Genomic DNA, 27,349 nt, shown 5'->3' with positions numbered 1-27,349 from the left:
TATATATATATAAACATTTATATACATTTTTTGGCATGAACATTTTTAAGTTTAACCTATTTAGACAATTTTTGTAATTTACAGTAAATTAATTGCTTTGCACATTTCTTTCCCAGGATTATTTGGTAAATAGCTTGTAAACAAAATGTGGTTAGTAAGCAGGGATATATCTCCAGTGACAACAATCCAGAATTTTGTATTGTTTAAAAGAAAAAAAAAAAAATACCTTTATTAGCCATTCCCCAGTTTTGCATAACCAATATTACTTTTTACCTCTGTGATTGCCTTGTATCTAAGCGTCTGCAGAATTCATGTATCACATAGAGGTACTGATTTATAAATGATTACGATTAGTAAAACTATTGTAAATTCTGTGGCTATATTGGCCTCATTTAGTTACTTGAAACCTTATGTATAAAAGCCTTTTATATAGTATGATGTAGGTCCATTTCCAGTCTTCAAGTTAGAAAGGCTCCAGAGGTCTCAGACTTAAACAGATAAGCACAAATTTGCTGCTCATCTTAAAATAGAGTATTGATTTCAGAGCCTAAATGGTTAAATCTTAGACAATCCTGTAACATAATATGCTTTATGCAAATAATAAGATTTTAAAGATTTTGTGCAAGGCAAAATATTGCACCAAAATGTGTATGACAAACGTTTTATGGCATATGCATAATATTTGCGACAAAGTTAACTACTGTATTATATTCCAATTTAAAATTGTCCAGATTTATAATAATTGGAATATTATTCAAGTATTTCATTCAAATTATTCAGCTTTAAATGTTTAAATATTTTTATGTAAAATAGATCAACATTTTTTAAAGCTTCTTCAATCATGAAAACATTTAATTGAGGGAAAAATTGAATTATTAGGATCAAATGGGTACAGGAGGACGCAATCAATGCTTATACACTTCTATCAACTATATGTACAAGTATTCCCTACAATGAATTTCTAAAAAAACATGTAATTTAACTCTATTTATATTATAATAATGTTTTCAAAAATAGAAATAGAAAGATTATAGCAAAATGTGCAGTTCTAGGGACGTCTCCCTTCCTGTAAAATACAAAAAGGTTGCAACCTTAAAGGGCCATAATACCCAAATGTTTAAACACTTGAAAGTGATGCAGCATAGCTGTAAAAAGCTGACTAGAAAATATCATCTGAACATCTCTATGTAAAAAAGAAAGATATCTCATGTTATTTCCCTATTCAGTGTAAGGAAGTTTACAATGAAATCTCATGAAAGTTAAGTCAAATCTCATGAGATTACAGTAAAAGAGTTCATGACCTCAGTACTGCTGATGCTGATTGGCTGCTGTTCATTTCTTCATTTTTTTATTTTTTTATTTACCTGCAGCTGGGTTGCAGCTGAGTATAACTTTTTACACAGAAATTACTCTGCTGAGCTGAGGAGATTGTGAGGTTAAATATCTTCCTTTTTTACATAGAGATGCTCAGGTGATATTTTACAGTTATACTGCATCACTTTCAAGTGATTTAGCATATGAGTATTATGTCCCTTTAAATATATCTTAAAGTGCTTATAATAGTTCTCCGGACACCTTTCTGGATTTTGATATAGTCCTTATAAGTTATGGTTCAAGTATTCACTTATATCCTTATGAGAAAATACCACCTTAAAATAAACACAGACTTTATCTGCTCCTTTTTTCGAATACCAATCCTTAGTGTTTTGATTTACCGAGTATGATACCTTACAAATTTTTGCTCCACTCATGCCACAACAGCTCCTAGTTCAGGGCTCCACAAGTTGCTCCAACCATTCCCACAGCTGGCGTTACCTGTCGGTCCTGACGTAGCGTTTCATTGAGTTATTCCAGAGCCGGTCACATCACCTCCAACTTGTGGTTTGATTGGCTCCTTATTCAGAAAGCTGGCTGCTTTCGTTTTTTTGTTTTTTTTTTAAAAACACTTTTATCTGTGATTATATCCACTTGGCACATATTTTCAGCAATAAGGAACCAATCAAACCATATTGCTGGCATTCCAAATGTATTAGGTGCTATAGACTGCACACATATTGCTTTAAGACCCCCAAGTTCTCACCACTTATCCTTGTCTAGTCTGGCTTCTACTTTTTCAATCAAGCCTGCTTTGACGCAAAGATATCTGACATTAATATTGATCAATTTTGGCATCAGACACTAATTTGGAGGGCTCGAAGGAGAGATACACTCCTTAATACCTTTTGAAACTTTAATAAATGGAGCCATATATATATATATAAACGGTGTGATTGTGTGATGTAGGCCCAAATTTCAAAAACTCACCTGCATGGAGAGAAATGGCCAGCTTATTTTACTAAGCCTTATATTGCTGTAGCATTGAAAGGACACTAAAATTTCTTTGGTAATTACCTGTGAGCAACATTGTGCTGTGCGTGACGATCACTGTGACAAAGAGAAATATACTAAATCCCAGGACAGGACCGAAGCAGTAATATACAGAAGTGAAGCCTCTTCTTGAACCGTGCGGCACTTATACAAGCATTTATGTTTTTGATTTTTCTTTGAAGACTCCATTACAGCTTTTTATCTTGTTTTATTTTATATGGACTTTTTTTTACTGATTTTATGATATTTCTTTTATGAAATTTTATGAATTTCTATTCTTGTTTATATGATATAGATACTATATTGATATTATTATTTGTTCTCTGAGTACACTATTATTAAGGGCCTCCTCTACATGTATGTATATATATATATATATATATATATATATATATAAAGAACACAGACAAAAACTGAGCACACTATATAAGTTAAATATAATACAGATAGATGATAATAATAAATCCAACAAAATTATGCATATAAAGCAACAGAGTCTTATCTGTGGATCAATGTCCTTATTTTCTTTTTCCTTCAAATTAAAGGAGAGATGGCAGCTTATCAATTTGTCCTCTGGTACCAAAGGAGGAGATAAAAAATGGAAGTATGAATTCTGGAAAAATAAGTGCACAGAGAATCTCCTCATAGTGTAATCATGTTTAGTAAAAGATATACATAAAACAATCACACAATCCCCCCTTCAGGGTGGGTACTCACAAGATAAAACCTCAATAACTATGAGGTAAGGTTTAAGGGTTGAGCACCAAAGAATGGTGATAATAGGTCCCACTTCGTAATCTGCAATGCTGTAAGGAATATCCCTCAACTCAGGAGTATAGGCAGTCCGCTATGTAGCGAGTTAGGTGCAAAGTTCCAAATAGAATTTAGCAAATAAAACAAATTCCAAGGCAATACAAGGGTATACAGAGTGAAAGCAGATTAAAACTGACACTCAGATACTCGGCGTCTTGCAGCGCAGTGATAGGTGGGCGTGGCCTAACGTGTTTCACGGAAGTAACCCCTTCGTCAGAGGCTTTGTAATCGCCCACCAAGCCAATGAGTCTCTTTATCCCAGGAATTGAAAAAGGGGGAGAGGAACACGCCAATCAAGCACCATTTTGTCACAGTGCAAGCAATTCTGAATGATAAGTAAAACTGAACTATCACTAAGTGCATGGAATATCGAAATCTTACACAACAGCATAAAATAAATATCACTTGTAATAAGTAACAAATATCTGCGCTAAGTCTTATGAGGTATCCTCATGTAAATATAAATAGACAAAAACATGAAAGAATATACAGAGACCATAAGCGAACATGATATACTGCATGAAATTATGATCACTCGTAAGAAGTAATGGATGTCTACGCTCATTCATATAAGTTATCCTCATCTTAATTTAAACAAACAATGACATGAACATACAATGACTGTAAGTGAACATGATAAGCTAATATGACTCCTATTGGTATCCTCTAAAGTATTTATTGCATACTTCAATTTATAATTAAAAGGATACTAAAAGCTAAGGTTTTATTTAATATGTACGCTTATTTACGTATAGAAATAATAGATAGAGAAAATTATTTCTAATATAAAAGCTCTAAATAAGAGCATAATCGCTATCTGAAAAATAATAATAATGTATTGATTGTATATGCTTAAAAAGTGAAGTGTATGAATATATATAAATACAAAGCTTATCATATACACAATTTTCACTCTTAAATCAGTACACAGACCAATTGAGACCCAATATATAAAGTTTGAATATGCCCATATGCCCATAAAGTGCTAAATGTTTATATTAAAAAAAAACTAATTAGATTAAAATATATATTTTTCAAAAGTGGACATATATATAACATCAATATATAAAAATAATAAATTAGGTCACATATAATAATTGGTGAACCTAAATACTATAAATATTGCCATGAATTGATGAAATACATATAAAATGTCCTTCAAAATATATATATGTATAAAATGTACTTAAAAATATACAGTATATATTGTATAGTACTTACAAACTGGCATAGTGTAGTAGTACATCATTTCCATGTATACTAAAAGGTATGAAATAAATTATATCTGAAAGAGAATATACAATATAGAAAGGTAAAGTGTATGTGCAGAATAGTTATGTGCATATTTATATATAATATAGAATATACATGTACATTGAAAGAAGAAAGGCCCGGCTGAATGTCTAACTCTCTGTTCATTCCTAGGGGTTCCATAGTTTGGAGGGTGTGAATCCAATATGTCTCGTGCTGCCTCAGTTTTAATAATCTATTGCCCCTTCTTTTGTCAGAGATGACTTGTTCAATGGCCTTAAATCTAAGTCCGGAGGGATCATTGTTGTGAAAATACCTAAAGTGTTCCATCACTCCATGGGATATATCTCCTTTTTCAATGTTTGCAACATGTTCCATGACCCTCCTTTTAACTGTTCTTTTAGTCCTGCCAACATATTGCATATTAAATGGGGACTCAACTATGTATACCACATGTTTAGAATGACAGTTCATATATATATATATATATATATATATATATATATATATATACTTACACACACACACACAAATATATATATATATATATATATATATATATATATATATATATTATATATATACAGTATATATATATATATATATATATCAGTGACGTGCAGTGACGTCAGAGGCTGGTGAGGCAGTGGCTAGGATACGCCTTCATTCTTTAGATATCCTTTGTTGAAGAAATAGCAATGCACATGGGTGAGCCAATCACATGAGGTATCTATGTGCAGCCACCAATCAGCAGCTACTGAGCATATTTAGATATGATTTTCAACAAAGGACATCAAAAGAATGAAGAAAAATAGATATTAGATGTAAATTGGAAAGTTATTTAAATTTGCATATGGGTTTCATATGGGTTTCATGTCCCTTTAAATGGTGTCTTGGAAAACTGGTCAACTTAGTAAACATCTGATTTTAGTCTAAAAGGATTGTAACAGAAACTCTTGCCAGATAACACAATGCTTGCTCTGATTATGAGATCTAGAAATCCATGCCCATTAAAATATGTTTAAAACATACTTTTTACTTTAATGCTGAAAATTATGCTTATAGATTCTTTCATTACATAAGGGATGAGAGTCAGAGGGGGAGGAAGAGAGACAGAGAGAGAGAAAGAGACCATGGGGGAGAACAACACATAAGGAGAGAGATGGATAGATAGAGAGAGAGAGACACTCACACAAGGGGGGGGGCACTGCATTTTAAAGTAATAAAACAGCAGAGCTACAGAGAGTTCAGAAAATTAGTCTATAATTTAGTGTGAAGTACAGAGGCAAGCTGCTAAGTTAGTGGGTGTAAAGTTTGAGTAAACAAAATACAAAAACGACCCTGCTGTAAAAGAGTAAAAAAACACTAAACCACATTCATTAAATTATAATTTTCACTAACAGAATCCCTTTCAGTAAAATCTTACTTTAATAAGATGTGGCTGAAACACTGCTCTCTGTGCCTCTCTTCCTGCTCTGTAAGGATTCAGGAAGTGACAGTGGCACATTCCACTGCACTTAGAGGGGAAGAACAGAACTCTCTTTTTCACTTTAGCAAAGCTAGCAGGTTCACAGGACAGCAACAAAATATATGAAAGTTGTTTTTTTCCATTTTTGTTTTGTTTTATATGATTTAACATCTAGCCCCAACCCTATGTTCCACTTACTAATGCCTCTCGCTGGATTGGTTCAGCCCAAATAGGACTGCCTCAAATAAAGCACTTATGGGCCATGCAATGATCTTAACCACTTTCATCCAGTAGATGGTGCAGCATGTTGTGTAATGGTGGGCAGACCTGCTTGTGCCTCTCCATTGCACAACATATAGCTGTGAGAGAAAAAAATGCTGGGGGAAAAAAATTACAATTTTGTTTTTTTAAAGCCAATAAAAAAAATATATATTTTTCCCATATGAGAGGTGAAGCACTGCCTCACCTGCCTCTAGTGACTGCACATCACTGATATATATATATATATATATATATATATACAGTTTATATATATATATATATATATATATATATATATATATATATATATATATATATATATATACATAAATATGTGTGTGTGTGTTCCTGTCCTTAATAAACCAATGGTTTTCTTGTCCGGTTTTTAGATTTCTTTCTCAAATAACAGGACTTTGAGCCAGAAGTGGACAACTGAAAGTACTTAATTAGTTTTAGGTTACAATTAAATATTTTCTTAGCCTTATTTTATACATTTAACATGTTTAAATAGTAATCTTTCATTAGCATGTCCCTTTAAGTCTATGCTTTGACATTTAGAAACTAAAATCAAGTAATAAGACAATACAAGTTGATGGGCTAAATTCATCATGGTTCAGAGAGAAATCAGCTTGTTATTGAATTCTTTAAGAAAAAAACCCCCAAAATTTTGAATTAAAGGGACAGCAAACACCTTGAGATTTATAAATAAAATGTTAAGTTCTGCATAATGAAACAACTTTAAAATATATTTTCATTATTTATTTTGCCCTGTTTCATGTAATTAGTCCTGAAAACTTAGACATTTCTATGTAAAAAGCACCCCGCTAACTTTTCAAGGCTAACCCTCCAATGTACTTTATACTAACTTTATGACCATGGTTAGCCATATTGTCTGCAGACTAAAACACAGATTGGCTCCTCCAAACAAGGCCAATAGTGGGTGGAGTTTGGCTATAGAAAAATAATTGCAATAAAAAGAATCTTATTTGTTTTAAAAACGTTATGACTTGGATGATATGTTATTCTGTAGAAGCACTATGGAAATGTCTTGTAAATACAAGGGGCATGATTACAAGTCGCACGTTATGATTTTTCCATGTGCGATATGATCTTTTCGCAATCAATTTCCAATGCACAGGTACTACAAATCTTGAAAAATTGCGATTGCATGCGCGCATTCGCTTTTTATGCAACAATCCTTTCCGCGCTTGAAGAGCTGTAGTTAATGGTTTCGCACAACATAAAAGTTTCACAAAACACTTCAAAAACACATAACAAAGTACAGTTACACTCATATTAAAACTGTTTAATAAAAATTATTTATTGCACACAAAAGTTATAAGGGATCAAATTTATGGAATCTTGGGTATTAGAAAAAAAAAGCCAATGCAGGGATTTTACATTGACCTACATACACATACATAGAGAAACTTGCATTTATATGTATACAGATATATTTAACTATGGTGATAATGAAAAGATATTACATTACAATCTTAGGCACATTAAACTATATCAATGAGATATTCACATATAGATCTTGAGATATCTAGACATATATATATATATATATTATTATTAAAGGAAAAATCACCAGCGCTCAAACTTTTTTGTAATAGAAAACTTGTATACGAAATTTTATATATAGATAAGTTTATCCTTACAGTGTAGCAATTTTTCTGTTACTATATCCTTATTTTAATTAATTCAATCTTGGTATATCTTATCAATAGTGTACAAACTACTTCTCTGAGGAAGAACACTGTATATGTGGGTGTAAACGTGCTGCGTGTAAATTGCTATCTGCTTTGCAGTCATAAGGGACATACCATATTATATATACACTTGAACAAATCTCTAAGATATTCAAAGAATAATAATAAAAAAAATAATAATATAATAATTACATTTATTTTTATTTTTTTTTTTTTTTTTTTACATAGTAGCGACGTCTATGTAATATGTATCTATGTATATATTCATATGCATATCTCACAATAAATAGATATATCAGTCCAAATATCATCACATATATAGAGAAATGTTTATTTATAAATAAACAGAATATATTCCTTTAAAAAAGCATTTTCACAATATGAAATAGTCACATTTTCATGTAAACTTTTCGAGGAAAATACGTCATGGGCTTTGCGCAACAGATTAAGGTTTTAGTGTATTTTTTTCTATTTGTCTTCTACATTGACTTTTATGGGAAATTTGTGAATGTGCACGCGATTTGGCTGTTTGAATTTGCTCTGTCATATGAATATTTCTATAATAATAATATTTCATACAGCAAATGTTTACATTCGATTATTAAATGCTAACATTCCATATATGATTGTAAGAATGGAGTATTCAAATATTATATTTGACTATACATTCACATTGATTTTTATGAAAAGAAAAAAAAGAAAAAATATTTTTTTATTTTCAAAAACCAACTTTGTAAAAAAAAATAAACCTTAGTCTGATCTCAGATCTAAAGTTTTAAGGCTCTGCAGCGCCAAAAGGAGGATTAATATATATATGTGGTATCAGACTGTGAATGTGCTTAATACAAATAAATATAAAAAATGTGCTAATATATAAATCTAAATGCACTTAAGGTGAATACATTGTGTGATATCTTAATGAGGTGCAAATTGTACCATGTGTGTGGTTCCAAAAATACTATATAAAACCTAATAGAAGAACGAGGTGCACAGCCTGATATAGGAAGTTACGTTCAATATAAAGCTTCTACTCTATTGATTTAAATAGATAATAAAATGCATATATATATATCAATGAAAGCTTCAAACTGATACTTCAAATAATACTTCAAAACATACTAGTGGCATCCTAGTCAAAGAATGTAATATGATGCCTCATAATGGAATTCACCTGAGTAAGACGTCGCTACTATGTAGCTAAATGCTGAAAACAAAACAACCTCTCTTTATATGATTGTAATATCCGCTACATAGATTGCTATAATTAAAGAAATATTAACGTTAAAACAACGATATAGAAAATAAATAACATTTTGCATAAATCGATATAGTTTTACAGAGCCTCAATTTAAACTTATACACAATATTGCTAGACACCACAACCGCAACCATCGTCCGACACCACCACCTCAACATCGTCTCCTACGCTGACGACATCCAGTTAATCATCTCACTCACCCGAGATCCCACCACCGCCAAAAAAAACGTCCATGAAGGCCTGACACCAGTCGCCGCCTGGATGAATGACAACCGGCTCAAACTGAACACAGACAAAACCGAAGTCCAACTGGCTTCAAATCTAGGCTTCATCCTGGACTCCTCACTCTCCATGGACCGACAAATCATTGCCATCACCTCAACATGCTTCCACATTCTCCACCTGCTACGAAAAAATCTTCAAGTGGATCCCTACCGAAACCAAGAAAACAGTCACCCACGCCCTCGTCAGCAGCCGGTTAGACTACGGCAACACACTCTATGCTGGCTCCACCATCAAACTCCAAAAGAGACTCCAAAGTATCCAGAGCACCTCAGCAAGACTCATCCTTGACATCCCCCTCCAATGCCACATCACCGAACACCTATGGAACCTTCACTGGCTCCCCATCAACAAGAGAATCACCTTCAAGCTCCTTACCCATGCATTCAAGGCCATACACAACATCAGACCTGAATACCTCAGCCACCGTGTAAATTTCTACACCCCCGCCAGACAACTCCTATCGGCCGACCAAGCACTCACAGTCATCCCCCGCATCAGCAAATCTACAGCGGGTGGAAGATCCTTCTCCCACATGGCGGCAAAGACATGGAACACCCTCCCGCTTCACCTCAGACAATCCACCTCCCTTACAAAGTTCAGAAAGGACCTCAAAACCTGGCTCTTTGACTGAATGCCCATCTCCTCCCCCCTCCCCCCCTTTCTCCTATCCCCTATCCCCTTTCCCTTAGCGCCTTGAGACCCTCATGGGTGATTAGTTTGCGCTCTATAAGTACCCAAATAGATAGATAGATAGAACAGGCTGCTGACGAAGGCGTGGGTGACTGTTTTCTTGGTTTTGGTAGGGATCCACTTGAAGATTTTTCGTAGCAGGTGGAGAATGTGGAAGCATGTTGAGGTGATGGCATTGATTTGTCGGTCCATGGAGAGTGAGGAGTCCAGGATGAAGCCTAGATTTTGTGCGTGGTCAGTTGGGGTTGGAGGGTGACCGAGTGCTGTGGGCCACCAGGAGTCATCCCATGCGGATTTATTGGGTCCAAGGAGGAGGACTTTGGTTTTGTCTGTGTTCAGTTTAAACCGGTTGTCATTCATCCAGGCGGCGACTGCTGTCAGGCCTTCGTGGACGTTCTTTTTTGCGGTGGTGGGATATCGGGTGAGTGAGATGATTAACTGGGTGTCGTCGGCGTATGAGACGATGTTGAGGTCATGGCGTCAGACAATGGTTGAGGTCGTGGTGTCTAGCGATATTGTGTATATTTTTAAATTGAGGCTCTGTAAAACTATATAGATTTATGCAAAACGTTATTTATTTTCTATATCATTGTTGTTTTAACGTTAATATTTCTTAATTTATAGCAATCTAGGTAGCAGTTATTACTATCATATAAAGAGAGGTTTTGTTTTGTTTTCAGCATTTAGCTACATAGTAGCAACATCTTACTCAGGTGAATTCCATTATGAGGCATCATATTACATTTTTTGACTAGCTTGCCACTAGTATGTTTTGAAGTATTTTTTTAAGTATCAGTTTGAAGCTTTCATTGATAAATATATATACGCATTTTATTATCTATTTAGATCAATAGAGTAGAAGCTTTATATTGAACTTAACTTTCTATATCAGGCTGTGCACCTCGTTCTTCTATTAGGTTTTATATAGTATTTTTTGGAACCACACGCATGGTACAATTTGCACCTCATTAAGATATTACACAACATATTCATCTTAAGTGCATTTAGATTTATACATTAGCACATTTTTTATATTTATATGTATTAAGCACATTCACAGTCTGATACCACATATATATTAAGGGCTCAATGTACGAAGCAGTGAAAGTTGCTCCGGAGCCCTTGCGGGGCAGGTTCGCATAAGTGAGCCTGATTCCCGCAATGTAAGAAGCAGCGGTCATTAGACTGCTTCTTCTTTCACCCTACACCACCTCTGTGGTGGCGAGGGAAAATCGTTCTCAGTGATTGACAGCCCCTTCAGTCGCGCGATTGGTCGCGCGAATGAAGCAAACACCGATGAGTGTGTAATGAAACATACGGGCAAGCGGATCAACAGATCCGCTGCCAGTGTCTAGTGAAGGCGGGCAGACTGCTTCGCGAGTTGAGAAGCTGTCCACCCGCCGCTTAGTACATGGAGCCCTAAGCCTCCTTTTGGCACCGCAGAGCCTTAAACCTTTAGATCTGAGATCTGAGATCAGACTAAGGTTCATTGTTTTTACCACATTTGATTTATAGGTATATAAAGGAGATATTCCCATTATGTAGGCTTTATATAGGTATCCATATAAGTGCTGGTTCACAGCCCCTTTTTTTCTTTCTGTACCAAAAACAAACTTTGCAAACATTGAACATTCACTTAGAATTTATCCCGCCAACATTAATTATTTTTAATTTGCAGAAACAGTTGCTATCTTTTATAATGAGGTTCTCTAGAAGCAGCATATTGTCTGTGAAGCTAACATCAGAGTACCCAGCATGATAATATATATATATATATATATATATATATATATATATATATATATATATATATATATTATTATTAAATGCAAAAAACTGAAATGTTTTAAGAACAGTTTAATTTATATTCACTGTTAGTTTTTTTTATAAATTATGTTCTCTATAAGTCTATTAAGTGTGTTTGGTATTTCAAAAGAACATTGGCAGATCAGGGTTTGCATGAGTAATATGTATAGACAATACGATAACAAGAATGCAAATGTCAAACATGCCAAAGGAAAATTCTTATTTAGCAAATTCACTAGCGCTGCAATACTAATTTTGCATAGTAAAAATGCAAGGGACTATTATAATTTGTGAAAGATCCACACAAAAAAGCATCCTAATTTATGAAATCACAAAGTGCATTAATTAACACATCTCTATGCACAAATAATAATGCTTTTGATGTTAATTTTTCCCTTTCTAGAGTCCTGTATGGGATGTTATAGTCATATTGGGTCTTTCTTTTACTCTCCTAATTGGTATGTTTCTGAGAATCTAACTCTATGGCTCTGTAGGACATCTCACATCACTGTCAGACACATTTATGCCTATTTTTTAGGAAATACTGTACCTTTATTTTGGAAGAGTTAGCACACAATTATGTAATAGTCATTATTGGGTGGTTACAACTCATGAGAGTTGTTTAGGAAGTAAAAAAAAAGGAAACATAGTGAAGTGATGGAATATACATTTGTCTTGAATTACAAATGTATTGCAAGATTCAGTGTGCTAAATATAACAAAACTAAAGAATGAAGGTAAGAAATAATATATTTGCAGAGTAAGAATGCACAAACTAGTCCAGAGCCAGACATACTGTTAATTTGTTAGCAAGCTGAATAGAGAATGATCTTTAAAGGGACATTATACATAGATGTTCATATAACTGCATGTAATAGACACTTTTATAAAGAAGAATATGCACAGATATTGATATAAAAATCCAGTATAAAATCTTTTTTAAAACTTCCTTAGAAACTTCCAGTTTAGCACTATTGATGAGGTTAGGCTGGGACACACAGGGAAAGGGGCTGGGAAATCAGGAAGAGCAGACACGCCCCCCTCTGTCTTCCCTGCATATAAAAAAAAAACAGGAGCAAGCTTAAATCTGTAGATGTATAGATCTAAAACTTTGGGGCTTGGTTAGAAGTCTGAAAATCAGCGCACTGTTAATAAGTAAAACTATACATTGTTAAAAAAACACTCCCAGGTAGGCTATATAAATGGATCATCTACTAAACATTTATGCAAAGACAAATCTGGTGTAAAATATCCCTTTAAGCTCACTGTGGCTTTCTACATAAAATAAATATACATGTTACTACCTATGTTATCACTACCAGTAATGCTTGTAGATACAAGAAGATGCTCTTATTCCATCAGAGACTCAAACAGATTCAGGTTATAAATTCATGATTTTTGATGTTGACTACAGGCTGCTGAAGGGTGCAACATTCATATCATACATTACTGTGTCCCAAGCACAAAGGAGCCAAAACCATTTAGGAGTTGAATTAAATGTTTCTGATATTGGCTCCCAATAATGAGGTTTCAGATGTGACCAATACGGTCAGAGTGTTTTTTGAGTGATCATAATCCAAAATGGACTCTCCTGCTAAAAGCCTACAGCCGCAAACAAATTATCACTGGAAATGTTGTGGAATCTGTTTGCGCTCTACAAATACCTGATAATAATAAATGTTCCTGATAATGTGTTTTCTGTTGTTAAGCACATGTTATTGGGATTAAAATAGGGAATTAAATTAAAACTAGTGTATGTAATGGTTGTTTCACATCTCTTAACGTTGTATTAAAGTTGCTTGGAATTAGCCCCTTTGCACAGTGTGTAAGAAAATAATATTTTACAGAATAATGTGTCATATTAATAAATTGTAATCCATTCTGGTAACTAGTAACCAGTATGAATGTCATTTGTATATAGGCATGATGAGTATAACGGGCATGTTTGCTTAATGATTATTTTGACAATTTTAATATAAAGTATTAAGGATTTTTTCACTATTACCAAATATTGATTAAGAAAGCACCATTTTCTACCTTAGTTATATATACATCTGAAATCAAGAAGAAAAAATGTTGGGCAAGAAATCCCCAGTAGCGAAGGGTTAAGGCCTAGTTTTCATTGCTATTGTTAACTGGGTAAACTGGTATACTGTCTGTGCATGCTTGTGTATTTGAGTTATTACCTTTACAACATTTTCAAGTTTGACTCCACTCGGGAATAAAGTACTCACACATTTTACTCACTTTCCCAAAACATTGCAGCTATTTTGTTGTATATTACTTTAGAAATATTCAGACCAAGCATAAACAAGGGTCACAAAGGCATGTATTATTATTGCACTGGGTCTTGGGGGAAAAAGGTTGAAGAACCCTGCTTTAGATAATTGTGTTCTACTAAGATTGACATTGGAGATTAAATGTATTACCATTCTTACTTTGCAAACAAAAAAAATAAGGCCTTTTGCTGGTCACTCATCTATAAGCTATAAAATGTTACATTGGAAACTGCAGGAATTGTATATATATAGTGCAAAAAAACAAGTTAGAGCTTGTGTATGTCTATGTGGTATTAAGGAGCTCTGTTAATTTCTATTATATTAAACTATTGGTTAAAAAATGCAATTTATATGCTAATCTCTAAAAATATTTAAGTATAAACACAAGCAATACTCATGGAGGAAAGACACCTCTTTTCCAGTCATGTCCTAAGGATTCTGATCATATTACATTAAATGGCTTCTTACTATTTTGCTATCTCAGTAAAGCATGTAAGAGATTTGTAAAGTAAACAAACTACAAATCATTTAAATTCAGCTATTAATCTAGCTGCTAATCTATTCATATCTATTACAGAGCATTAGGGCTTAATGACTGTGTGCATAGTAACCTGCTGATGTGAATATATCAGATGATTAAGGCAATTAAAAGCATACAAAGTTTACTACAAAAAGTGCCTAAGCAGGGATCATGATCATAATGTACATTATATAATAAGTCATAAACATATTTTTAATTTAACAGATGCTAAAAGTAATGAGTTCAGATTTAGATCTGGCAAGATTATTAAATGTCATGTAATTTAAAAACACTAGTTTTACATACGTTTGATATGCATGTTTAGTAATTATAAGAAACATTACAAAAAAAATAAAAAATTGTGGGACATTATAACTGTCCACCAATAGACAGTTTTATCTACTTAACAGCAAAGGGCTCCACTGCACTTGTAGATATGTCTATAGATGTTTACATATTTATTTATGTGTTTATATGTGTATATATGTCTGTAAATACATACATACACATATAAATACATATGTAGACATATATAGACATATATACAAGTGCAGTAGAGTCGTTTGCAGTTAAGTAGATAAAAACATGAAAAAACATATTTATGCAATATTCATTTTTAATAAAGGTTTTAAATATGTATTTACTATAAATATTTGACATTCCAATGTTCTGCACATAACAGAATATGTTCTAAGTATTTCTAAATAGATATTCTTTAGATATGTATATTTATGTATCTGTATGTTAAAGCCCTTCGGCTGCCTTTTTTTACTCTAACACCTGAGAAATCATATCTTTGAGCATTTAAAACTTGTGTGTGCAAAATTTTTTAAAATAATGTTATTATTTATTAGATAGTGTTATTAGATAGTGTTATTATAAGTGTAACTATAGTTTGCAATGTATTTTTGATGTGTTATGTGACACTTTGATGTGTCGTGAAACACTTTAACCAGAACTCTAAAGTCACGATAATCATTCCAAACACTCACAATAAACCCCTTAGTGCTCGGGCGCAAACATTTGTGCTCCACTTGTAATCTAGCCCTTAATAGTTTCTTTCATTTTTATATTTTAATGCTCTTTATAAAAAGCCTTCATTACATACTAAGCTTACATATAATCCTAAACTAAAATAATGTATTTACAGACAAATTTAAACAACTGCTTCATAGATTATTTTGCATTCAAGCAGGGTATTGATTTGATGATCTGGAGTCTATGACTTTTGTTTCACATTCTAGGAAGCATTCAATCAAGTATGTATACTGTATTTTACACACACCAAATATTTCATTTAGCCAGGAGTAATGTTTCTCAAAGATTTATAGATATACAGATATGCAAATGGAGAATACATCAGAACATTGTCTGAATTATTCAGTTATATTAAATAAAGACATATGAGAGTTTAATAGTTGGACAAGCTTCTAGAACACAGAATATGAGCTGTGAATTTTTCTTTCGCTATTGATTTTGCTAGATGCATCTTGGCAAGGAACATTGATTTGTATGAATCACAATCCTGCAGTCTTAATATTTTTTCAGCTCTTCAAGAAATAAGCACTTGGATCTAAGGTTACTAATAGTATTGATTTTTGTTACTTTTTCTAGTTATTATTCTTTCTCACAGTCCAATATATGTTATTTATCTCTGTATGTTTATCTATCAAGCAATCATTTGTTCAGTATTTCTGTTCATCTATATATCTGTCTACGTATGCATTTATCTATCTGTCTGCATATCTATCTATCTATCTATCTGTCTGTCTGTCTGTCTGTCTGCCTGTCTGTCTGTTCGTCTGTCTGTCTATTGTCTAATATGTATCTACTTACCTATCAGTTTAACAATAGACAAATGTTTAGTATTTCAAGTGGATAGATAAAAAAATATTATAAATCAACATACAAGTTTTTCTTGTCTATTTTTCCCACTGAGGATAATTAGGGGCAGATATAAAACAGGCAATAAAATAAACTGTCCAAGTAAGACTGTGTAGATAATAGGATTATCTAAAATTGTTCAAACATAGCCTTGTTTGCACAAACACAAATAAATAGAAAACTTGTTCAAACATTTCGGCACCCATTACTTTATATAAACTAAAGTTATTTTTTTAAACTAAACCTTTACACTTATATTTTTAATATTTAAACAATAATATTAATTGTAAAAAATACATCTACATACTATTTTAGGCTTATCAATGTTTTGAATACATCATCATGTATTTACTGTTTAGCGTCCTTTTAATTATGGTGACATTGATTTTACTCTGCAGAATTCTATTTACAGATTGCTTAGATTAGTGCAAAAGCTAATTTATTTCTGAGCTTAAATGACCACAGTGAAACAAAACCATGAACAATAATTTCACAAGCTTTTCAGGGGTTTGTACCTGAATTGCTTTTGATTTGCAAAACCTTGTAAACTGCACTTAGAAGATGACATTTGTTGGTACACAGATAATTTGGAAACCAGTGTTTTGTTGTTATGCATATATAAACAAATTTACATTAATGTCCATTTAAATCTTGTAACATGGCAGCTAAAAAATATGTTTTGCAATTTCTGCTTTGATATTCTGCAGCCTCAAAATATTATTTTTCTTTTCCACTTATTTTAAACAAATTGACAAAGTATGGTTTTGCGTGTTCTCATCAGATGTTTAGACACAAGGGGCTTCATTTATCAAGCAGTGGATGCTACCTCGGAGGCCCATAGTTTCGGACAACCCTGAAACAAAAGTTAAGAAGCAACAGTCGTAAGACCACTGCTCCTTCACCTTTCCACCATCTAAAATGTGGCGGATTTAAAATCATTCTGATCTGATACGATCGGGATGATTGAAAGCCCTTGCTAGCAGCCGATTGGCCACCAGTAAGCAATGGGCGGCATTGCACACAAGCAGATCTGGTAAAATTCTTGGTCAATGATAATTGCGGATACAGCAAAGTCTAGCGGACATGATTTGTTAAAGCAAATCATGTCCGTTCAACATTTGATAAATTGAGAACAAGGAGTCTTCTAAATTGAGCAATGGTGGCATTTTAACAAATCCTTTTTGTTTTTTTGTCTAAATAAAATATCTCACAACGACACTTCATACAAATCTATTTCTGAAACAGGATTAAAAAATCAAAGTAACATTTTTAGTTAAAAAAAAAAAAAGAAGAAAATAATCTTGTAAATTTTTTTTATTCCTGGTGGGTTTTTTTTAACTAATTAATAGTCGTCGCAGATGTGTCTTTAGCAAAACATGTATTTTGCAGGAAAGTAACCATGTCCTCATTTAATCAGATCTGTCTCAGTTGCACATAGTGAAACATTACAAAATTGTTTTCCAGTTCTCTGAACTTTCTGTTGTTAAGATTTAATGAAGAAATTACTTTCTTCATAACACAGGGGGAGATAAATTTGCAATTCCAAAGACTTCAAGCTAAGCCCACCATTCCTTTAACACTGCAAATTAAATTATTCACTAAAGACATATGTTACACATTGTAATTATTTGTAATATATGCATATTTTAAGACTTTACTATTACAACAGAGTAAAAATGGTCTTCTTTTTTAATATATCTTTTCAACTACAAAATAAACAGCAAATATCTAACATTTACATGAAAAGACACAAACAGATGTAAAATTGCTAATGTTTTTATAATTATATTTATTATTATTATTATTATTTATATTGTTATTATTATTAGTATTAAATAATATTTAAAATAGCCCAGTGACCACTGCTTTCACTGTGATCACCTTACTAAATTGTAATCAAGGGTAGTCACATGTGAAATAGGGGCCCATGTGGGCTTTTGGGGGTTATAATATAGATTAGATAGGTCCTATTCTGCAGTACAGAAATATAAGCACCTTTTTTCTTGCAAGGTTTTCCCTGTTACCAAGGTGTTATGCGGAATAAAACTTCTAGTTATATGCTGACAGACAGAGAGATAGATATATTTTATATTTACCTATGAAAACTATGTATATTTTAAAGTAGACAATCCAAGATATTGATCTAGCCCCATGTTGGTCACAAAATACGATCAAATATAAAAAGTTTGGGTTTCTCACTAAAATGATTTAAACACAACTACAGGGAGTGCAGAATTATTAGGCAAATTAGTATTTTGACCACATCATCCTCTTTATGCATGTTGTCTTACTCCAAGCTGTATAGGCTCGAAAGCCTACTATCAATTAAGCATATTAGGTGATGTGCATCTCTGTAATGAGAAGGGGTGTGGTCTAATGACATCAACACCCTATATCAGGTGTGCATAATTATTAGGCAACTTCCTTTCCTTTGGCAAAATGGGTCAAAAGAAGGACTTGACAGGCTCAGAAAAGTCAAAAATAGTGAGATATCTTGCAGAGGGATGCAGCACTCTTAAAATTGCAAAGCTTCTGAAGCGTGATCATCGAACAATCAAGCGTTTCATTCAAAATAGTCAACAGGGTCGCAAGAAGCGTGTGGAAAAACCAAGGCGCAAAATAACTGCCCATGAACTGAGAAAAGTCAAGCGTGCAGCTGCCAAGATGCCACTTGCCACCAGTTTGGCCATATTTCAGAGCTGCAACATCACTGGAGTGCCCAAAAGCACAAGGTGTGCAATACTCAGAGACATGGCCAAGGTAAGAAAGGCTGAAAGACGACCACCACTGAACAAGACACACAAGCTGAAACGTCAAGACTGGACCAAGAAATATCTCAAGACTGATTTTTCTAAGGTTTTATGGACTGATGAAATGAGAGTAAGTCTTGATGGGCCAGATGGATGGGCCCGTGGCTGGATTGGTAAAGGGCAGAGAGCTCAGACACCAGCAAGGTGGAGGTGGAGTACTGGTTTGGGCTGGTATCATCAAAGATGAGCTTGTGGGGCCTTTTCGGGTTGAGGATGGAGTCAAGCTCAACTCCCAGTCCTACTGCCAGTTTCTGGAAGACACCTTCTTCAAGCAGTGGTACAGGAAGAAGTCTGCATCCTTCAAGAAAAACATGATTTTCATGCAGGACAATGCTCCATCACACGCGTCCAAGTACTCCACAGCGTGGCTGGCAAGAAAGGGTATAAAAGAAGAAAATCTAATGACATGGCCTCCTTGTTCACCTGATCTGAACCCCATTGAGAACCTGTGGTCCATCATCAAATGTGAGATTTACAAGGAGGGAAAACAGTACACCTCTCTGAACAGTGTCTGGGAGGCTGTGGTTGCTGCTGCACGCAATGTTGATGGTGAACAGATCAAAACACTGACAGAATCCATGGATGGCAGGCTTTTGAGTGTCCTTGCAAAGAAAGGTGGCTATATTGGTCACTGATTTGTTTTTGTTTTGTTTTTGAATGTCAGAAATGTATATTTGTGAATGTTGAGATGTTATATTGGTTTCACTGGTAAAAATAAATAATTGAAATGGGTATATATTTGTTTTTTGTTAAGTTGCCTAATAATTATGCACAGTAATAGTCACCTGCACACACAGATATCCCCCTAAAATAGCTATAACTAAAAACAAACTAAAAACTACTTCCAAAACTATTCAGCTTTGATATTAATGAGTTTTTTGGGTTCATTGAGAACATGGTTGTTGTTCAATAATAAAATTAATCCTCAAAAATACAACTTGCCTAATAATTCTGCACTCCCTGTATTATAGTCATAGGACAAATGGTTGTAAATGTTTTAGTATCCTCTTTGTTCAGAAATAGCAGACATGCTTGGCTTTGTCATTGGTTTTAGGCAATAAGAAGGCTGCTAATTGCAGCTGCACACCACACTTCTGAAATGTCCTGGCAATGAAGGGGTTAATCAGTTTGTAAGGTTAATATTTGATCTAGTGTAGGGATTACCCTCCCACCCCCTGACCCCAACCTGATCTCTCCCAAACACCTTTCTTCTCTCCTTCCCCCCACTGGTCACCACCATCTTAGGTGCTAGACAGACAGTCAGTCTGCCACTGCCAGTATGCAGTTTAGAGTTTTAATGTTTTACTATTTCTGTAGTATAGATTGCTCTTCACCCTCTAATCTCCCTGAATGCCCGGCTATAAAAACAGTCTGCCAGTATTCAGTTTAGGGCTTTCATTTTTTTTTTTTTTTAGTATCTCTGCAGTGTAGCTCGTTTCTCACCCTCCCACCTCCCTGATTCTACCCCATTTTTTTGTAGTGTAGGGCCCCCTCCAAGATCACCTTTTTCTATAGTGTAGGATCCTCCTTCTAACCAATATTCTTTACTAGTGTACGGCCCCATCCCTCCCTCTCCCCTGCCTATTATGTTTCCCTAGTGTAGGAAACCCCGACCCTCCCTTCCCCCTTCCCTGCTGGTCCACCAATTTGATTCCCTATTTCCTTTAACTGCATCCACTGGCACCAACGGAGAATTTTAAGCGAGTGTGACACAGACAGTCTAAGCTGACAGCGGGAACCACAGCATGCACCTCTGTGTTGGATGTAGTTACTAAGTCAACACAGTGCAATAGAAAAAAACACTGTGTGACGTAGTACATACATCTAATTGGTACAAGGGGTAAAACCACTGGGGTTCTCCTGCTCAGCCAAAATTATTTTCCAGAAAACAAAACACAGCTGGCAATTTCTATGTATATTATTATTATTATTATCAGTTATAGATTTAGGAATATGAATATGAAGTGATTTAAGACCTAGAAAGCACATTGTTCAGTGACTCATAAATAATTTGCTATAATCTTTAAAATGTTTTTTAGTTCCCCAAAATTATATTAACTTATTAAATTAATCAAATTAACTAATACAGCTATGTTACATTTGTATGTGTTCCCATAGTTGTCCATAATATATGTGTGTGCCTGAATGAGCTTGCTTTTTATCTGTAACTCTCTCTTCCATATATTTTTTAACAAAATAAAAATAAAAACTTCTGAATTGAAAAATACTTAAATACTCAGTTAAAAAATATTTAATCAATAGCTAAGCAAATAAATAAAAGGTAATAATAAGTAAATGTTGCATGCAGAAATGCAAAGGTTGATTATATAAACTAAGACAGCTTGATGTTACATTTGTTCTGACATGTATAGACCATCTGCTCTTCTACAAACAGATGGACTATACGTTTGTTTTACTCATAATCATGTTTTAATAAATGCTCTTTTGCAGAACAACAAAATAGAGTGTTGCCAATCAATTTGTCACTGAAATAATAGCAGCAGTAACAAAAATATACAGACTTGATTTATTCAGTCAATAGATTAAATAAATAAGTGCTTAATATATAATGTAGTTTTTTTTGTTTGTTTTTTTGTTTTTTTTTGCTGTCTGTGCCCTAGTGGGTGTTTAATGTAGCAAACAATTATAATACATTTTCTTTTAGGTCATAAATATTTTGCATTAGATTTTTCGGTATAGAAAATTCAAAGTTGTGTAATTAAAAAACTGGTAATCCAAGCATTTAAATAAATATTACTATAAAGATATACTTTTAAATCATGTGAGTAATATTTAGAAGTGATATTTTTTCCATAATTTCTTCTATGATTAAAGTAGTAGTCCCACATATCATTGACTTATCATTGTCCCTCTTATCTACCAAGATAATGGCTTTGTAGTATTTGATTCAATCATCACTCTACCAATGAGACCAATTATATAAAAAGTTTGTCTATGACTGTGATTGTATAAGTCATGCATTTTGCCATATGTTTTGTTAACAACTATATTGAAATGATAACATAAACAATATAGGGATATTACATTTAAAAAGGTGTTGGATTCAAAGACTGAACACATTTTGGACTCTATTGATTAATAAGTGGAAACTGCTTTGGAGTCATTGTGGTGCAGGCTTGCTCGTGTGAGCCTGCTCATTGCAAGTGAGGAAGCAGCAGTCATAATACTGCTGCTTCTTAACCTCAAAAGTAACTTGAACTTGTTAATTTGGGGGTGATTGACAGACCCTATTCTTGCACTAGAGCAGAGGGTGATGCTGCAAAACAATATTCTTGTTAAATTATAACTGTTGACAGTGGACAGTGTTCCCTGCCCGTTCTCCGCTACAAAAAAGTTGAGACCTGGTAACCGTATGCTCATATAATGTTAAATGGGTCATTTTGTGTGTTAATTTGCATGCCAAGCCTATTATGTCTTAAGTGTTATGGGAAAATTCTCCAAAAAAAATCTGTTGTAGACACTCAAATAAACACATTAGTTTTGTATTTATTTCACATGAAACATAAAATTAAGAAAATAGTTAATCCAAAACCTACCTTAGTCCATAGAGCACAGTACCATCAGGATGAAGCCGAATCATTCTGTTCTTGACAGTAACACCATGAACAAAAGACTTCTTGTCATTCAGGAAGTAGGTATCAGGAACCCAGAGCTGATCTGCTACTCTGTTATCCAATGTAAGATTTAAAGGAATAACTGAGTATGAAAGTCTTTTATCTCTCCATGCTTGTTGAAAGTACATTGTCAAAGTATAGTCCTGTAATATAAAAAAACACAAAGAATAAATAATAAATATCAGTATCATGTTTTCCTAAGCACACCAGTATCCATAATGCAATTCTTATACTGTAACAGACTGTTAAGTAAATATTGTTACAAGACACCTGTCCAGCTCTTATAAGAATACTCCAGTGAAAAACAATATTCTTTCATATTCATGTTCTTCTATAGATCTTATTTACCAACAAAATTAATTTGCTTACTAAAATGAAGTGAATTCCTAGGATAAATTCAGACTTTTTTTTATTGAAGAGTTAGTTGTTTTAGCCTGGCAAATGAAACTCATTCTGATTTGATTTTTGATTCCTCATTTTTTTGCCAGTTTCAATTTAAATGTAATATAACCTAGCAAATTACAGTAATATAAAATGATGACAAATAATACACTAAAATTATGATGTATAATAGTTCCCCTTTGATGGTGCATCAATAAATCCTGAATGGGTTAGATGAAAAAATAAAAAATAGCAAGTCAACCAGTATAATGAAACATGGTATAATCCTAAAAAAATAACAATCTTCCCTTAAAGGGGCAGTAACATCAAAATTAAACTTTCATGATACAGATAGGGGCATGCAATTTTAAACAACTTTCCAATTTACCTAGGTAGGCTCATTAAAGGGACATTCTAGCCCAAAACTTTCTTTCATGCTTTAGAAAGAGCATGCTATTTTAAACAGTTTTCTAATTTACTTCTGTTATCTAATTTGCTTCATTCTCGTGATATACTTGGTTGAAAAGCATATCTAGATATGCTCAGTAGCTGCTGATTGGTAGCTGCACATAAATGCCTCTTGTTATTGGCTCACCGATGTGCATTGCTATTTCTTCAACAAGGGATATCTAAAGAATGAAGCAAATTAGATAATAGAAGTAAATTGGAATGTTGTTTAAAATTGTATTCTCTATCTGAATCATGAAATAAATATTTTCGGTTTTATGACCCTTTAAGCCCTTGAAGGGCGCCTCTTAGAGAATTTTTTTTATCTTTTCAAAGCTAGACATTGCTAGTTTTGCTAGTTCATTTGTGCAATATAGATAACATTGTGCCCACACCCATGGAATTATGCATGAGTCAGCATTAACTGACTTAAATGCAAGTTTGTAGAAAAAACTTAAATAAGGGGGCAGTTTACAGAAACTTATAATTTCTGTTAAAACACATCAAAAGAAGAAGTTGTTTTAATTGTATTGAACCATCAACACTATTCAAAATCAATTATTGTTTTGTTAAATCCATTTAAATCAGCTTGAAATGCATACACCTGTTATTCAAAAACATTAAAATCTTAAAAAATGTACATTCAGGTAACCCCAGTCTACACAAAGCAAAGATACACACATGTGTATGTTTTTCAAGCAAATACAAACATTTTTGCTTTATTTTTGGTACATGAAAAAAGCAAGCAACATGTCAATGTTGCCATTTTCTTGAATTACAGAATGCATATTTTGTTAAAAAAAAAATACATAGATGGCTTCAAGTGTATTGACCCAAATTGTGAGCAAAGACCCATCAAGTTAGCATATATCTCTGAATATAGCTGTATATATCTTTAATGTCCAACATCTTCGAAGAAAGCCTAATCATACTAAGAAAGTGCTATTTTACTGCCATATTTCATTATATTTTTGAAGCGATAATAATAAGCTATTGTTTTAACTTTTTTTCTTTTCCTATGTTCCATTTTGTGCCCCCTATGGCCACATATATATTTTCAGTATTACAACATCAATAAAATGCCTATATTTATTTATTTATTTATTTATTTATTTATTTATTATTAACATCATCATTTATCATTACCATCACCATCATTATTATCTTCTTTAGTATTACACAAACTAAGAAACAAATATGTTTTTTTATATGCTTCTTCAAAATTTATAATGTATTATCTCAATGAACTAGTCTTAGGCTTAGGTATAATAACCTTTTAATTTAAATACAAATATATACAGTTTTAACTTTTTTATATATATTTTTTATTTTTCATATGAGTCACTAGTTAGCTAATACATAGTTCTCAATTTTATGTGTAATAAGTTTTTTATAATAAAGGTATTAACCATTGCTAAAAAAAATATGAGATAACAAGACTATTATCAAGAGAACTTTTAATACTCCCTTTATATACAAAAGACTGCAAACCCGAAAGCCCACCTTAAACTGAAAAAAGGTGTGCCTCTATGAAATTTACCTTAATTACTGAACCAATTAGAATACAAGAACCACCTTTATAAGGATGCACCTAACCTGTCTCGAGTATCTTGATAAAGCCCCCAGAGGGTGAAACGCGTAGAATTTACTCCAGACCTTTGCACTACAACAATTTTAACTCCTACAAGCTGCGATCCAGCCCCTCAAGTGGACTCTTTAATTTCTATGATTTAGGAGCAAAAGCCATAAGGAGGACCAAGGATCTGATCAGCTGTAAATTGGAGAATACTACTTCATTACTACAACAGCGGATTTCCAATATTGCGCCTATACGTGCCGAAGCAGAATCCTAACAGCTGCACTATAAAAATCTTGTTAAAGATCATCTATACCTTCACAAGCTAACATCCAGCGTGCACCCTCACAGCCTATTAAAAGAGAGGTGTGACTTCCAACAACCAATAACATCGGAGGCTTGTTGTTTTTGTAATAAGCCGCGAAGGAGCACAACACACAAGGACGCTCAAAGAAGCGGTACATAGGTTCAGAAGTTTTTCCGATTTTCAACGGACACTTGTAAGGTACCTTACGGTTTGCCCAATAACTGTTATACACACAAAGTGGCTATATTGATCAATTTTTATACTTTTAATACCCAATTTTTTGTAAGGCCAATTGACCAAAATAATTACTTATAAGGAGACGTCCCTCTGTTTTATTTATTTGAGATGACATTTTTATGAATTTTATGCCATAAGTTTATGTCGCAAGTTTTTCTAGTTTATTAAACAAGTCAATTTTTTATCTATTATATCTATCATCTTTATTTACGGACACCAAACATATCACCTGTAAATACAGACTTATCAATTACTATCTATCTATATTTTAAGGACATCATTTAGTATCACGAACACTATTTATAAACACAAACTTATCCCTTTAACCCAATTTATTTTGTAAAGGACACAATTTACGGACATCATCTATATTGTCTGTATACACAGACTTACCTATTTCTTATATGTTTTCCAAAGGAAAACGTTTTGAACACTAGATATCCCGTCTACATACACGGTCTCAAATATTAAATTCACTGTCACAGATAACCTTTTTACACTTAGATAAGTCACACTCTGTTATGGTAGTATAAATCCTAGCTTATTTTATAAGCGCCAGTGGTAATCTTTATTTGTACAATCTAAGAAACAAATATGGAAATTGTGTTGGGTATATCGCTGGTGTGCTAACCCAACATCATACTAAAGCAACAAAGCTAAACCTGAAGTGAGCAAGAAATATCTTATGACTTCCGGTGGGTGGATCTAGAAGATGGCAGTGGGCTCTTGTTGCTCCAAATTAAACCTCTTCTGATATACTTTATATCACCATTCTTCTATGCCATCTGCCTCTCCCTTGACAGATAAGCTGTCCGGGAAACACTAGCAGATAGAAGAAACCTATTCTCTTCTTCCACGGAGGTCATTTTACTGAACTGTAATCCACGTGGGATTTTGTATATATTGTTTTTCTTTTTTGCCTACTACAGAGCAATGGAGTTGGAAAATAGCCTTACTATGCAACTGCTTGAGGTATTTTTGCCTGCATTTGAATGCTTATTCTCAAGCTATGAGAGCCTGCATGAAATGGTTCAAGCTATTGGGAGATCCTACTCTACAGACACTGTTCCTGTACCCACGCAATCCTGCTCTTCAAAACTGGGCCCGCACAACTTACCTCCAGCACAGCTGCAGGAGTTCAACACACTCACAGATCCAGCAACATTCTTTTTGGATCCAGCTGAAGGACCCCTGGTAGGTAGCATGAGAGGGGATTGGATGTCTCTGCATTCTTATACTGCGATGACTTCCGGACCGGCAGAGCTCACCGCGGACTCTCCCTTACACATCTCTTCGGTGGACGCAACTCCTACCCAGTATATGGACCCAATACAGGAGCTAGCTTCGAAGCTCAGCAGCT

The 27,349-nt window shown here is 33.7% G+C and overlaps 1 protein-coding gene across 2 annotated transcripts in view; it reads right to left on the bottom strand.

Moving 5' to 3' along the window:
• GABRB2 (gamma-aminobutyric acid type A receptor subunit beta2) overlaps positions 1–27,349 on the bottom strand; it is a 633,978-nt gene that overhangs the window by 393,388 nt on the left and 213,241 nt on the right. For both annotated transcript variants that reach the window (XM_053718585.1, XM_053718586.1), the window contains exon 4: positions 22,964–23,184. In XM_053718585.1, the coding sequence (XP_053574560.1) occupies positions 22,964–23,184 (221 nt within the window). The remainder of the gene's footprint in view (positions 1–22,963; positions 23,185–27,349) is intronic.

Source organism: Bombina bombina, chromosome 6 (genome assembly GCF_027579735.1).
Source record: "Bombina bombina isolate aBomBom1 chromosome 6, aBomBom1.pri, whole genome shotgun sequence".
Lineage (NCBI taxonomy): Eukaryota > Metazoa > Chordata > Amphibia > Anura > Bombinatoridae > Bombina > Bombina bombina.
Note: the sequence above shows the minus strand (reverse complement) of the source record. Positions and strands in the feature narration are given on the sequence as shown.